This window comes from Bufo gargarizans, chromosome 8 (genome assembly GCF_014858855.1).
Source record: "Bufo gargarizans isolate SCDJY-AF-19 chromosome 8, ASM1485885v1, whole genome shotgun sequence".
In the NCBI taxonomy this organism is placed as follows: Eukaryota; Metazoa; Chordata; class Amphibia; order Anura; family Bufonidae; genus Bufo; species Bufo gargarizans.
Window position 1 is genome coordinate 24095459 of NC_058087.1, and position 16361 is coordinate 24111819.

The 16361-nt window shown below is 42.2% G+C and overlaps 1 protein-coding gene across 1 annotated transcript in view; it reads left to right on the plus strand.

Moving 5' to 3' along the window:
- The window catches only part of NXPH2 (neurexophilin 2), a 138100-nt gene extending 124821 nt beyond the window's left edge, over positions 1 to 13279 (plus strand). The window contains exon 5 of the mRNA XM_044304844.1: positions 11091 to 13279. Coding sequence (XP_044160779.1) covers positions 11091 to 11831 — 741 coding nt within the window. The 3' untranslated portion in view covers positions 11832 to 13279. The remainder of the gene's footprint in view (positions 1 to 11090) is intronic.
- Positions 13280 to 16361: the final 3082 nt, after the last annotated feature.

Sequence of the window (16361 nt, forward strand, 5' to 3'; positions counted from 1 at the left end):
CTGTTGTTTCTAAACCCACAGAAAATGCCTGGAGATACCCACTCTGCCAGTTGAGGCAGGTCAGTGAGTCAGTATGCTTTTTTTGTTACAGGGTTTTTTCAGAACCCTGGGGGTCCTGCAAACCCACCATAATTACACATAACTTGCCTGTGGAAGAAAGTTTGTAATATACTAAACATTCAGAAGTTGTAGGACATCTCTTACACTGTGCAAAACTATTCCTCTATCTGGTGAATTTGCAGATGAGGTGGATTCAGGAGTTTGGGTATGTGCAGAGCGAGGAATTGTTCTGGCTCCATCAACAGTGGAAGTGATGTCCCTTCCATAGCCCATGCCAGAAAGCTGGTAAAGTACATAACATCGGCGGAAGCTGGATTTTCTGAATAGGAGCATCATGTGACTGGGTTCCTCCACATATTAGGCCCCTTTCAGATGAGCGAGTTCCACACACCGGACTCTCAGCGTGAGTATGTGGCAGCTCCTGTCCTGACCTCCTAGCACTGACGGGGTCATATAGCATTATATTGATGCTTTTTAACCCTTAGAGGTCTGGAATGTATTGGATAACACTGACATAATGCTGTCAGTGTTATCCAATACATTCTGGATGGGTTACATATCATCATAAATCAATATAATGATATGCAACCCCTTCAGTGCTGGGAGGTCAGGATGGATGCTGCTGTATACTCACTTTGCGAGTCTGGAGTGTGGAACTCGGTGGTCTTAAATAGGCCTTAGTATAATTTCTCCTACAGGTGTGTTCTGTGTAATTAGGGTGGCTTTGGCAGCTAACACCTCTAAGGCCCCCATGATTGGCAGATCTTAGTATATTTTCATCTGGTTGTAAAACCTCTTTAATAAGAAAAATGGAGTAGATTAAGCTATTGAGTATAGTAACATAAAAAAAAAAAGTATAAAATAACCAAAATAAAATAAAAAAGTGAAATTAATAAAAAAAATAATTAAGTTATCTGTTGTGGTGAGCATGGCCAAGTTGCTTTCTATGGAATCTACATCATGCAGTGGAGCAGATTAGTTTCCAGATCATTAGATAAGTCAACATCCGAAGATTTTCTAATAAAAAGTTACAAAATCTAAAAGAAAGAAATCACATGGTATGGATAGGCTAGATCTGGTATATCGAGAAAAATAACTGAATTAAGTAAACTACCGAAATCATGAATAAAAACAGTGGTGGTCCCATCATAGAAGCTGTGGGCCTCTTACTGAGGTATCTACAACTAGGACACATCCTAGGACAACCACAAGAGGGATGAACAAAGGACATTTAAACCTGCCATATAAACTGGTAATAGGAGGCTCAAATTTGGTGGGACACCACCAACCAAAGAGGGTCAAAATTAGAAAACCCTACTTAGAAAGAGTTCACTGGGTGGGAGGATGGATTTTGAGAGACGGTCTAACTCAACTGTTCTAAGTGCCCTTATTTAAAGGCATCCTTCCAGGTGACAGATGCCCTTTAAATGTCTCGCGTAGTTAGATTTTGATGGTGGTTCATTCACTCTGGACCTGAAGATCCTGCTGCTTTGAAATCTCAAAATAGCAAATGACAAATATAAATTCTCCTGACATTTGGTTCCCGTTTCTTTTATATCTAAGCAACTTGCAGCTCTGATGCTCCAAAGTTTTATGTATTCCCAGAAGTTTCACAATTTCAGGCTATTTGCTCTTAAGTGCATCAAGCCCAATATGTTCAAAAAGCTCCCAAATCTTCTCCTGCATAAAAATGAGTCTCTGTGCAATAACAGTAGCTGCAGAGTTATTATAGCCAGCAAAATGACCAGCTTTTTGTTTGCTCGTATTCTGTTTTAATCTCGGATGATTCTGCTACTTTTTTTTTTATAAGTGCATATAGGCAGTTCTGGAGAAAAGTAAATTAATAGAAGGCATGTACTAAAAGAAGAAAAAGTGGGAAATTAAGGTTCATTTCCAGACACTGTGTCCTTGAAACTCAGACTTTTTCTTAAAGCAGTATTCCCCCAACAACAGGTCATCTCCTATCCAGTGTACAGGGGATAACTCTTAGATCGGTTGGGATCCTACTCCTGGGCCCCCCACCAATAACGATAATGGACCTGTGCAGTGGTGTACATAGAGAAGTAAGGACCCCATAGCAAGGATCAAACCAGGCCCCCCACACAGGACAGAAGAGTTTCTGCCTAAACCCTTTTAGTGACCCTTGGGCCATTTCTCCACTGCTTCATTTGCTAAAAGTTGTTCCTTTAGAGGGTAGAGTCCTGACCAAGATTTCACCCCCAGTAGAAGAAGGGATGATCCCAACTGGGCCCCATCTTGCCCTGGGCCACATAGCAGTCGCATGGTCTGCCGCTATGGTAGTTACGCCCCTGGACCTGTGCCCCCCCCCCCATACAAATGGAGGGGTCATCAAGCATGTGTGCTGCTACTCCATTCTCCTCTATAGGAATGGTGGAGATAGTCAAGTACAAGGCTCAGCTATCTCCAGCAAATCCATAGTCTGAATGGCAGTCTGCACCCAATCAAACAAGGGTCATAGGACCCGGTAAGTAGGGTTTAAATTGTATTAACCAGAATGCCCCTTTAAAGGAAATATGTAATCAGATAATCACGTTTTTATATTAAACATATTTTTAAAATAATTTTTGGTGTGAAGATACGAGATGTGCAGCACCTGAAACTCCGGATACTGGAAGCCTGTGCTAGCATTTCTCCTGCTTTCAGTGTGTGAAGAGTGGGAGAAGAGGGTTGCATTGACAATCCAACACAATGGGCAGCACATTGAACACATTTTATAAATGGTCAGAAACTTGTAAATAACTCATGAAAAAATAAAGTTACGTTAAAACCAAGCACACCATTGTCTTTCTTGTGAAATTCCCAATAAGTTTGATGTGTCACATGACCCTCTTCCTATTGAAAAAACAAAAGTTGGCTTCAAAATGGCCGACTTCAAAATGGCCGCCATGGTCACCACCCATCTTGAAATGTTTCCCCCCTCACATATACTAATGTGCCACAAACAGGAAGTTAAATTTTCACACTGGCCACTAGAGCAGCTACATGGATGATAGAAACAGTGGAGGGGATCCAACTGAATTCAATGGGAGAGTTTCTTAGGCATAGGCCTCATGCACACGACCGTTGTGTGCATCCGCGGCCGTTGTTCCGTTTTCCGTTTTTTTTCGCGGACCCATTCACTTTCACCGTTTGGCTTCCGCGTCCGTGATCCGTTTTTCCAGTCCGTGAAAAAAATTTGACCTGTCCTATTTTTTTCACTGACAACGGTTCACGGACCCATTCAAGTCAATGGGTCCGTGAAAAATCACGGATCACGGATGCACACAAGATAGTCATCCGCGTCCGTGATCCGTGTCCGTGATCCGTGTCCGTTTTTCCTATCATTTTCAATGCAAACTTGACTTAGTTTTTTTTTTCACTTTTCATGTCCGTGGATCCTCCAAAAATCAAGGAAGACCCACGGAAGAAAAACGGTCACAGATCACGGAACAACAGAAATCCGTTTTGCAGACCGCAAAAAAAACGGTCGTGTGCATGAGGCCATACTGTGCAGAGGTCAGGAGGGAGCAGATAAGCTGTGATATCACTTATTGTGAATGGTGGATCCTGTGTTATCTATACAGAGGTGTTACTTGCTATTGCAATTCTACCTGTGATGATAATTGCAGGATTATATAAAAAAAAGTTAAAATATAGATGGCAGGAGATGAACAATCATCGTAGGTTTAGCTGGCTGAAATGCTCATGCACACTACAGGCAATTCGTAGAAAGCCAATAAGGGGCTAAAAACTTTTACATGATGAAAAAGCTCCATATCATAGGTAATGAGGTGCAAGCCTGGTTCCCAAAATAGTACATGTCCCAATTAGTATTCCTTCCCCTCTCTCACTGAATATATTGCAAGATCTCCTTTCATTCCATAAACCCTAATAGCACTATAAAATGTATCTGGCCTCCTGAGGAGCTTCTGGTGGGCTTGTGCTTAAACACAGTAGACAATCAGAACAAGCAGAGCTGTAGCTAAAACAAAGGATGAAGAGCAGAACATCAACCAAAGCTCGGACTCCTAAAATTACAGTAGGAATATACAATTGCTATAAGTCTAAGTCAAATTCAACATTCAAACTTCAAAAAAAACATGAGACAAGCTTTATAGGACCTGTACTGGCCACCATATTGGTTGCCATCATAAACAAAAATATAAGAAACTGGTAAATATTATTTTAGGAGGACTCAAGGACTTCTATTGTCTAGTGATTTGGGGGTAAATCCGATTGACATGTGCGACGTCCAACAGTGGTTAAGGGTCCCTTTAAGAAATATTCCTGACGCCAGTTGCAGTGAAGCAACAACGGGACAGAGTACCTTTAAGAAATGGTGATGGTACCCAGGTGTAGGAATGACCAAGTGGTATAGGGTGGCCTACAATGTCCATTACTGTTTTGTATGTGTCACGGTGCTCCTACCTGGATACGCTGGACCCCAGGCGTTGTCTTCCAAAGCAGCAAATAAGGAGGGTAGTTAACTTGAGGATGAAGAATAAATTGAGTCCAGACCTTGTGATGAAGTTCAATAACAGCTTTACTTGGCATAAACGTTTTTCCAAACGGGTTACAGACTTTGTCTTGGTTCCAGCAGGCTTTAGCATTAAAAATCTGGCAGGCAAACTCGTCTCTGCTACATCTGTTGCTCTCTGGTTCTGCTGTACTAACAGGGTAGCTGTATAACTTAGCTTCCTCTGGATACTGAAACTATTCTTTGTATGATCTGTCTTTTAATTACCGTATGCCAGGGAATTCTCCTCCTGGCTCCTGAGGCTCTAACCTGTGGCCTCCACATCCAGCAGAGCTGACTGTGCTCTAGCTGGCTTGGCTTGGCCTGGGCATGTCCAGCAGAGACGTACCCAGCACTTGCTTCCTTCCCCTAGCAGGGAGTAAGCTAGACTGCAACTAAACTTGGACCCACCCTTCCTGCAGGAAGTAGGACTCGCCCACTCCTCCACAAAGGGGGGTTAGAATGGAATGGCAAGTTCCATTATATGTACCTGTAGCTCTGCCGTATTTTCTGCCACCTGCTTGTGAACCAGGCACATTACACGTGAACATAAACAGTTACAAAATAGGAAATGCACAGTGTTTGGACCTGAAATAAATATACATGATGTCATGAGGTTAACCAGTAAAGCCAGTAGCGGTGTGCAGAAGTGGTAATGCCACTCTGGGGCGTTACACATGTGACTGCCTCTAGTTGGAATAGATAACCCATAGGCTTCACTGAGCTCTTTGGGTCTGGAGGGTACTTTGTAACAAAGTTTCACTAGGAAATCGCTATTCCTGAGTGTTAACGCAATGATAGATGTTTTGATTCTCTCATCTTTCATCGCCTCCATGTCATTGTAAAATTGTATTGATTTGAGTTTCCTTGCAGGGTCAGGAAAGAGATGACTCCTGGGTAGACGGTATCACTAATCATTAGCAGCGATCTATTCTACCGTCAGCAGATACTGTGATTCACTTTTGTCAGCAAGACAAGTAATACTATTAAATAAGTCCAGAAATGGAAGTTTCATTGTAGATTAATTTACAAGCACTAAATGTAACGGCTCTTAAGGCTCCATCACTCCCAGACTTATTTGCTGAAGCAACTTGTCATCTAAAATGTATCGACTGCAAATGACAGGATTGGTAAAGTAACGCGATCAGTCAGTCGTAAACCTAAAGCTGAACTGATTGTTCCCATGATGGTGCCAAGGACGGTAAATTTGGATTCATCTGATCTTACTATGGTCATGTATTGGGTATAACACTGTCCTTCTTAAAGGGAAAGTACTGGGAAACCATTTAGCTAAACTGACTTTTGTAGCCCCATTGACTTGGATGAATAATAACCAAGCACAATCACCCAACTTTATTGGGATCGGTGAGTAACCCATCCTTCAGCCCCCGATACGCTATAGTATATCAGTTGGGACTATTCTTTTAAGCCTTTCCTTCTTGTGCATAAAGATATTTCCACCCTTGTCTTCCACAATTTATTACTATACAAATTCAATAGTTTATATGTTTGTGAAACCCTTGCTGGCCTGCAATTCACATCACGACCACCAGGTGTCCACAGATAGGGACATAGAGGATAAACATCTCCTGACAGAGTATCGCAAAATGATATATTTTTGTTCAAAGCTGGTAATCTCATGCTCTGCATCTTGGAATATATCGAGCCAAGGAAAGGTAAGGAAGGAAGAACACCCCTGTAGCGATATGAACGATGTTAAAATAAGGCTACTTTCACATCTGCGTTTTTGCTGGATCCGATAAGGTTCAGCAAAAGCGCTTCCGTTAGGACAGGCATCCTCAAACTGCGGCCCTCCAGCTGTTGTAAAACTACAACTCCCACAATGCCCTGCTGTAGGCTGATACCTGTAGACTGTTCAGGCATGCTGGGAGTTGTAGTTTTGCAACAGCTGGAGGGCCGCAGTTTGAGGATGCCTGCGCTAGGATAATGCAATCAGCTGCATCCGTTATGAACAGATCCGGTTGTATTATCTTTAAAATAGCCAAGATGGATCTGCCACTAAAACCATTGTAAGTCAATGGGCGCCAAATCCGTTTTTCTTTTGTTTCCGGGAAAACTGGTCCAGCACCATTGACTTCCATTGTGTTATATGCTGGATCTGTCATGCTCTGCATCCCATGATGCACTCAAAAAAGCTGCTTGCAGTGGTTTTCTGTCCGGCATGGGAACGTAACCAAATGGAACGGAATGCTTTCTGGTGCACTCCTTTCCGTTTAGTTTTGTCCCCATTGACAATGAATGGGGACAAAACGGAAGCATTTTCCTCCGGTATTGTGATACTATGACGGATCTCAATACCAGAAAGGAAAAGCGCAGATGTAAAAGTAGCCTAACCCAGGCACTGTTTGCTGTGTATTACATATATGTAGCCCATGAATGTCAGCAGGGGTTTCTGAAGTGAGATCTACTCTGATCCACTGATCCCTTGGCAATCTTTAATTTTAAGAGGTGTCATGCTAGAATATTTGATACTCTTAGCGTGGGAAAACCAAAGCAAAGGAATTTCTTCTATATCAAAGGGAAACCCCCTTTACAGGACATCACATATAGCTGACTTTCTGGTGAGCTTTGAGTGGGCTTGTGCTTCAACACAGCAGCCAATCTGAAGAAGCAGAGCTGCAGCCTAAAGGCATGGGGAGGCACAGAGCAGCAACCTGACCTAATAATGGCGCTTAGCAGGAGTCACCAGTCGTAGTGGAGGCGTAATGATGAGGCATAACAAAATGAAGTTAGTTTTATAAAACTTTTTTGATCACAACTGGACACCCCCACCTTGTTTATAGTGGTATGAACCATAGTGGAATAACCCCCTGGTATTTATATCTATGCTTAGCCGGCTATCATCCCTTCAATCTATCCATCCATTTTATGATAACCTCTCCATGGTAAATGAAAAATTCCTATACTGTAAAAACCTAATTGGCGCCAAGTGCAGCGGATTATGGAAACCGTACTGTACTGCACCTCTTTCCAACGGGTCCTCCAGGATCCGGAAAATAATTTTTTAAAGAGGCAAAATCCCCTAAAAACCAACTGTTCTCTGTTCATAATGGCGAAACTTGCTGATTGCTTCCATTCCTGGCACCAGATCCGCTCATTAAGAATCACATTTAGAAAATTACGACCACTACGCTTTCCATATCACTGCCATGTACCGCGGGAAGCCTGCAATCGTTTAACTTTCTGAATATCAAGTATTCCCTGAGCTTCCCCCCCCCCCACTCTGCACCGAGGCAATGAGGCTGACTCCAGAGCCGGCGGCTGGAAACCATTGTTTTATTTAGTTCTTAACCAGTTTGTGCTTTTCATATACTGTAGCTCTGGCGTCTTGCACAAAACTTGTGCCAGCAGACATAGCTAATACTTACAGCACTTCATCGTATGCCTGGTGGATAAGGGTACTGCCCATGTGCTAATCCCTGGGAGAATGGATCGGCACAGGAAGTGGAAGTTACATGTCAGTGGCTGCTGATTGGCTGGTTATAGGCAACTTCCTGTGAGTGGAGGCGGTCTCTAATATTCTAGGGCTGGCTCTGTTATAGAGGCATGGTAGCTGGTACTATTATTGGGCACCGTGGCTAGTATTATTATAGGGCCACTAGAGGTAAGATAATGGCTCATAGTTACTAGTGTGGCAAAGTTGGTGTATCTAGCTCCTGAAAGGGGCATGGTTTTCAGTGAGTATGAGTGTGGCCTAATGTAATATAATTCTGTCTCAAAGCAAACCACCCATATGTATCAGCCATTTGTGCCATTTTTGGGGAATATGCCATAAATGTCTAAAATGGGAATACCCCTTTAATAGTACACTAATAATACAACCATATAGTGCCTAAATAGTATTGTCATAAAGTGTCCAAAATATCACCGCCCTATAAATAAACTAGGGAATGTAGCGGCATCCTGTGCCATAGATTTACCATAGTGTCAGGTCAGAGGTGCAATTAGCAGCTAATTAGCCTTTCATTAGTAACAGGTTGTGTGGCCCTACGCCCATCCCTTATTTTCAAGGCTATGACATATTTACAATGTTGCAATTTAATGGGAAATAAATCTATTTTTCCCAACCTTGCCAAATGCATAAAAGATAATGTGGAAATCAGCAGCGACATGTCTGCAGTCCTACACAATGCAACGCATAATGATCTTTTTTTCTACCCATCCATCAGTCAGAAAATTAAAAATCAATATAGACACAAGCATGGGAAAAAATAGGAAAAGTTTCTTTTTTTTTTGGCCATCAGCAGCTTGGCCGGCCCTGATGGGTATTGTTCAACCTGCCTGCCTTCTCCAACAAAGGAATGTCACATCCCTCCTTTAATTGATGTAAAACAAATTCATGTTATTAATCTTGCAGGACGGCACATTGAAGCGACAATAATATCAGGGAATCTAGCAGCCACAGATGCTTTTGTGAAATTCATAAGCTGAGCCAAGACACAAATTACTCAAGTTTTGATGAATGCTTTGAGATCCGCGTGCTCGGACAGATTAAGTGCGGTGATTTTTCTTTTGAAAGTGCATTTCTTCTTAATTCTCTGTAGTTTGGCATTAAAAGTGCCTGAATAACTTAGCTAAACTACAAAAAAAAGAAAAAAAAAAGTTGGTGAGGACACTTGTACCTGGAAAAGTTGTCCTGAAATGCGTTGTGCATTGAGGAAGAGGGTCTTGAAATTCATTGTGGATTGAGGTAGAGGGTCTTGAAATGTGTTGTGCATTGAAGAATAGAGTCCTGAAATGTGTTGTGCATTGTGGAGGAGGGTCCCGAAATGTGTTGTGCATTGAGGTACAGGGTCATGAAATTATTTGGGCATTGAGGTAGAGGGTCCTGAAATGCATTATACATTGAGGAAGAGGTTTCTGAAATGTGTTGTGCATTGAGAAAGAAGTCCTGAAATGCGTTATACATTGAAGAAGAGGGTCCTGAAACGTGTTGTGCATTGAGGAAGAGGGTCCTGAAATGCATTAGACATTGAAGAAGAGGGTCCTGAAATGTGTTGTGCATTGAGGAAGAGGTCCTGAAATGCATTATGCATTGATGAAGAGGTTCTGAAACGTGTTGTGTATTGAGGAAGAGGGTCCTGAAATGCATTAGACATTGAAGAAGAGGGTCCTGAAATGTGTTGTGCATTGAGGAAGAGGTCCTGAAATGCATTATGCATTGATGAAGAGGTCCTGAAACGTGTTGTGTATTGAGGAAGAGGGTCCTGAAATGCATTAGCCATTGAAGAAGAGGGTCCTGAAATGTGTTGTGCATTGAGGAAGAGGTCCTGAAATGCATTATGCATTGATGAAGAGGTTCTGAAACGTGTTGTGTATTGAGGAAGAGGGTCCTGAAATGCATTAGACATTGAAGAAGAGGGTCCTGAAATGTGTTGTGCATTGAGGAAGAGGTCCTGAAATGCATTATGCATTGATGAAGAGGTCCTGAAACGTGTTGTGTATTGAGGAAGAGGGTCCTGAAATGCATTAGCCATTGAAGAAGAGGGTCCTGAAATGTGTTGTGCATTGAGGAAGAGGTCCTGAAATGCATTATGCATTGATGAAGAGGTCCTGAAACTCATGACATACTCAGGAAGGTTTCCCAATATGTTTTTTTACCCTGGGGAAAGTACCTCAAGAAATGTGCTGTATTTTGTTAAAGGGGACCTTGTCATGTGATGTACCCTAATAAAGGGGTCCTTGAAATGTGTTATACTGTACCTTAAGAAATAGGCCCCTAAAATAAGTTGTATCCACTCACTGTTTAAGGGTTGCTATGCTTCTCTACATATTGAATGTATCTTTCCCACTGTATTATTATAATGCCCCAAGCAGTTACCCCTGTATTTATAATGCCCCCCCTATGTACTGCCCCCAGTAGTGCCTCCTGTTTTATTATAATGTCCTACAGCAGTGCTCCTTGTATCATTATACCCTCTGTACATCTCCTGTAATTATATATGTACAGCTGCCTGTGAGGCAGTATAACAATGCAAGAGGTCGCAACGACATCATTGTAACCTCTTCTGCCGTGTCTCAGGCGGCTCAATAACATGGTCACGCTCACAGTACCTGCACATCCAGTATAAGTTATACATCTCCTTGTATACAGTGATATGGACCATGCTGGTATAACCTGGGCATCTCCTGTATATAATTATATATGTACAGCTGGTATACGTTATACATCTTCTTGTATACAGTGATATGGACCATGCTGGTATAACCTGGGTATCCAATGTATATAATTATATATGTACAGCTGGTATAACCTGGGCATCTCCTGTATATAATTATATATGTACAGCTGGTAACACATGAAGCGATATCAATCATGATGCTGGTATAACCTGGACAACTTCTCTATATAACTGTACATGTACAACTGGTATAACATAAGCACACATCTATATAAAACGCTTGATTGACAAGCAAACTAAACCTAGAAGTGGATGTTTATAACAGACATATCCAATAACTAATCAAAAATTTTATTTTTATATTGCAACAGATTTTGTGTGATAAAGAAATACCCCGATCCGCAAACACATTAAAGTGGGAAGAGAAGGACACCTCCGACAACCTGGTGAGCAATGTGGCCCACCCCCGACTCCACAGCCCTCTCCGTCTCTTTGTCAAACAGTCGGCTCTTCAAAGACAAGCCCAGCTCTCTTATTTCGACACCACAGAACACTTCTGGAACTGGCTGTCCAATGTCACCCACACTCAAGAGTCCTTGGTACGAACTAAACGTCGGCCCATAGTGAAAACGGGCAAATTCAAAAAGATGTTCGGCTGGGGGGATTTTCATTCCAATATTAAAACTGTCAAGTTGAATCTTCTCATCACGGGGAAAATTGTGGATCATGGAAACGGGACATTCAGCGTTTATTTCCGACATAACTCAACGGGACTTGGGAACGTTTCGGTGAGTCTTGTTCCTCCTTCCAAGGTGGTGGAGTTTGAAACTTCTGCTCAGTCAACCCTGGAGAACAAGGATTCCAAGTCCTTCAACTGTAGGATTGAGTACGAGAAAACGGACCGGGCAAAGAAAACTGCTTTGTGCAACTTTGACCCCTCTAAGATCTGTTACCAAGAACAAACCCAGAGCCACGTCTCCTGGTTGTGCTCAAAGCCCTTCAAGGTCATTTGCATCTACATTGCTTTTTTCAGCGTAGACTATAAACTAGTGCAAAAAGTTTGCCCTGATTACAATTACCACAGTGAGACACCCTATTTGTCCTCTGGATGATATCCCCGCTGTCCTATGTACTGCTGTGCCCCATAAATGATGGTCAGGGAAGCTCTTATCATGGAGATACTTTGTGCTTCTTGAATGGGCAATGTTCCTTTATCAGGTGGACAAAAAAAAAATAATTGTAACAGTGTTTAGACTTGTATAATATATTTCGGTTTCTCTAATTTCTGTAATTTTTAAAATACATAGGGAATAAATCCTGCAACGGGAGCACATAACTGCATTATCGGTATTGTGAGGATTCTGTATGATATACGTGTGACGTAGGGATACGTTGTTTAGTGGCGTTCTTAAAGGAACACTCAACTTAAAGTCTACAGCCTGCAAAGGTAGAAGAGCGTTGTAAGATGACTTACCAGGATCAGTCACCTATGGTAGGTAGGTGTATCTGGAGGTTCTCAGAACTGAAGATAAAGTAGGGTTTATGGGCAGGTGGGACCTTTTTGGACTTTCCTCCAGTTAACCCATTGAAAAATAGAAGAGTGGGTTTCTTCTCAACCTGAAATGGCTTCTTACATGGAATAATAATGCAACTGCACAGCAAATAAAGGTAAAATACTGTAGACTTTAAGGTTAGTGTGCCTTCGAGGCAGCAGACTGAAGATGAAAATACTATAGACTTTAGGTTTACTGTGCCTTTTAAGACTATGAACTCCTTCAGGGGGATTTTTTTTAATGATTGCATTTTACTCATTTTGGGCTAAAAGTCATTTTTTCAATTGGTCTTTATTAAAAAATGTCAGTAGTTTTTGTCAGAAAGGGTTGACTCTTTGCCTAGCTTTGAGGTTCTTACTTTCACTTTGAGCTGTCATCTGTAGTAAAGCCTTATCCTTGAACTACTAACAGATCATAAACACTTATTAAAGCCATATTCATATCAGTAAGATGACAACTGAGCTATAACAAGTGTTTATGAGGTCAGGAAATCAGAGATAAGGAGCCGACAGCTGAGCTGCCTGACGGAAAACCTGATACTAGAGAATCTCCAGGCTGTACAGAGAAAGGGTGCCATTTTTTTTTATTTATAAAGACCAATAAAAAAAAAGATTTTTAGCTCAAAATGAGAACAATGCAATAATAAAACAATTCACCCCCCAAAGATGCCCATACTCCACAGCCTTTAAGGCAGCAGATTGATGATGAAATACTGTAGACTTTAACTTTAGTGTGCCTTTAGGGCAGCAGATTGACACTGTTGATAACTTGATGAACCTTTTAATGTCCTGATAAATTTCCCTATGTGCAATATAAATAACAGCTCATGTTTGAAATTCATTATGTTTGTTTTTTTATATATATATATATACTTTGTGTTTCTGGGGTAGAATTAGAAAATATTTAGTAACAAAGTATCATTATGCATGGATCCATAGCAGCGAATCCATAATGAACTCTGATCAGATTCAGTATTGAGTTCTGCAGTGCACCCTGGGAGCATCAGACCTACAAACAGTTCTACGATTTTATTCATTAAATTTGAGCTTAATACATACCCGTTTACCAAGCCATGGATTTATTTTATTTTTTTATTTTTTTTACAGTAGTGCGATTTGCATCTGTGAGTGGGATTGTGTGATAGTATGAAATGCAGATGTAGTGTGCTTTGTGTGATGTATTACTACTTCACCTTGCTGAACTTTACTTGCAATACCATGTCCAACCACGTGGTGTGCTGCGGAAGGGAAATCTATCCATGGCCCATGGGTAAAATATTTAAAGCTCCATCTAGTGGTGGTAATGTTCAGTGCAATATTTTACAGAACAAATTACAGTGAGCTCGGTGCAAAGAAACAAGGATAGTCAATAGACTGTAAACCCGCGCTGACTATATCTGTTATGAAATGTCCAACGTTCCAAATTTTATGTATCTTATTGCTTGATCACAGTCAGAATTGTTACCTGCTCCAGGCGTGCTCAGGGTAAGCCGGGTTCCATACAAACTGGTTAGTACTTGCGTCCTCTCGTGATCTGTCTGCGGTGTCCTCGCCATGTCTTCAGGCTTCTATTGCTCACGTGCGCGCGGCTCCGGCTGGTAGCTCGCGCGTGTGGGGGGGTAGAAGCCGCGTTGGTGTTGTCAGGGAGACAGCTTCTTTTGTGTGACGTCACACTGTGCTGGGTACAGATGCCTCCTAGGTCCACACTTACTGCCGCCGCGTTTCGAAATTACGGATTTCTTTCTCAGGGATGGGTGCCTGGAGTTGTATGCGAGTTTGTTTCCATAGTAACCAGTCTGTTATATATATATAAACAACTTGTACGCATCCACTATTGGCTATATGTGCATGTCTTCTGCCCGATCTGTGCATTGCATATGGTGTGATTTTTACTACCATAAAGCATTCGATTCACTGAAGGATAGATATTAGGGTCTATTCACACATCCGTTGTTTGTTTCCTGATCTGTTCCGTTTTTTGCTGAACAGATCTGGACCAGATCAGGACTCATTCATTTTCAATGGGTCCTGAAAAAAAACGGACAGCACAATGTCAGATTTTTTTTCAGGACCCATTGAAAATGAATGGGTCCAGATCTGGTCCAGATCTGTTCAGCAAAAAACGGAACAGATCAGGAAAGAAACAACGGACGTGTGAATGGACCCTTAACCTGCTCTCCGTGGCGTGAAATCGTTCATTCATGTCCTTGATTATTTTTTTTTTTATTATATTATGAAAAGGCAAATAGTTATATTTCAAGGTTTAACCCTGAGGGTGCCAAGCTGTTCAGATTACATATCCATTTGCTTTCATTTCTGGACATCAACTTGATATATTCACCCCCTCTTGGGTCACATTGTATTTTTTCAAACAACCCCCCCCCCCCCAAATGTGGAGCCTATAAATTTACTTCCATGTTTATCTTTAAAAGTACCGTGATAGGGGATGACCCTCAAATTTTTTATTGACGTTCCTTATATGTTCGCCAATTCTAACCCGCAATTGTCGTTTTGTTCTGCCCACATAGATCTTCTCACATGGGCATTTGTAACCAGTTTGTATGGAACCTGGCGGCTACTTTCACACTAGCGTTGTTTAAATCCAGCGTTCAATTCCGACACCGGAACTGCCCGCTGGATCCGGAAAAACGTGTGAAAACGGATTACATTTGAATCCTGATCAGGATTTTGATCACAATGAAAAAATGCATTGGCGTTAATGCAAGTCAATGGGAAAAAGGCCTGATCCGGCGTTCCGGCCAAAAATCCTGAACACTTTGACTGAGGTAAAAATACAGCATGCTACGGTTTTCTGAAAAGCCTGATCAGTCAAAAAGACTAAACTGAAGACATCCTGATGCATCCTGAACGGATTAGGCCTCTTTCACACTTGCGTTGTCCGGATCCGGCGTGTACTCCACTTGCCGGAATTACACGCTGGATCCGGAAAAACACAAGTGAACTGAAAGCATTTGAAGACGGATGCGTCTTCAAAATGCGTTCAGTGTTACTATGGCAGCCAGGACGCTATTAAAATCCTGGTTGCCATAGTAGGAGCGGGGAGCGGGGGAGTGGTATACTTACAGTCCGCGCGGCTCCCGGGGCGCTCCAGAATGACGTCAGAGCGCCCCATGCGCATGGATTACATGCCATGCGATCACGTCATCCATGTGCGTGGGGCGCCCTGACGTCACTCTGGAGCGCCCCGGGAGCCGCACGGACGGTAAGTATGCCGCTCCCCCGCTCCCCACTACACTTTACCATTGGTGCCAGGACTTTAGCGTCCCGGCAGCCATGGTAACCATTCAGAAAAAGCTAAACGTCGGATCCGGCAATGCGCCGAAACAACGTTTAGCTTAAGGCCGGATCCGGATCAATGCCTTTCAATGGGCATTAATTCCGGATCCGGCCTTGCGGCAAGTCTTCAGGATTTTTGGCCGGAGCAAAAAGCGCAGCATGCTGCGGTATTTTCTCCGGCCAAAAAACGTTCCGGAACTGAAGACATCCTGATGCATCCTGAACGGATTTCACTCCATTCAGAATGCATTAGGATAAAACTGATCAGGATTCTTCCAGCATAGAGCCCCGACGACGGAACTCTATGCCGGAAGAAAAGAACGCAGGTGTGAAAGAGCCCTTACTCTCCATTCAGAATGCATTAGGATAAAACTGATCAGTTCTTTTCCGGATTTGAGCCCCTAGGACGGAACTCAGTGCCGGAAAAGAAAAACGCTAGTGTGAAAGTACCTACCGGAGCACACCTGGAGCGGGTAACAATTCTGACTGTGATCAAGCAATAAGATACATTAAATATGGAACGTTGGACATATCATAACACTTATAGTCAGTCTATATATTCATATATCTATATAATATCTCGGGGGTCGGCAATCGACCCATATAAACCCAGCAGCGGCATTTATTAAGTGTTAATAATAGGACTGACCACTATTTGGAGGCGGGAGCGCTAGTATTACTTTTGTTTGTCTCTATGTAAAAAGTAAAGTTTGTTCATTTCTTTCCGTTTCTGTTCAGGAAAAAAAATAAAAGCTGGAATCTGGTTGCTATAGACGACGGCGCTAATTGTTTG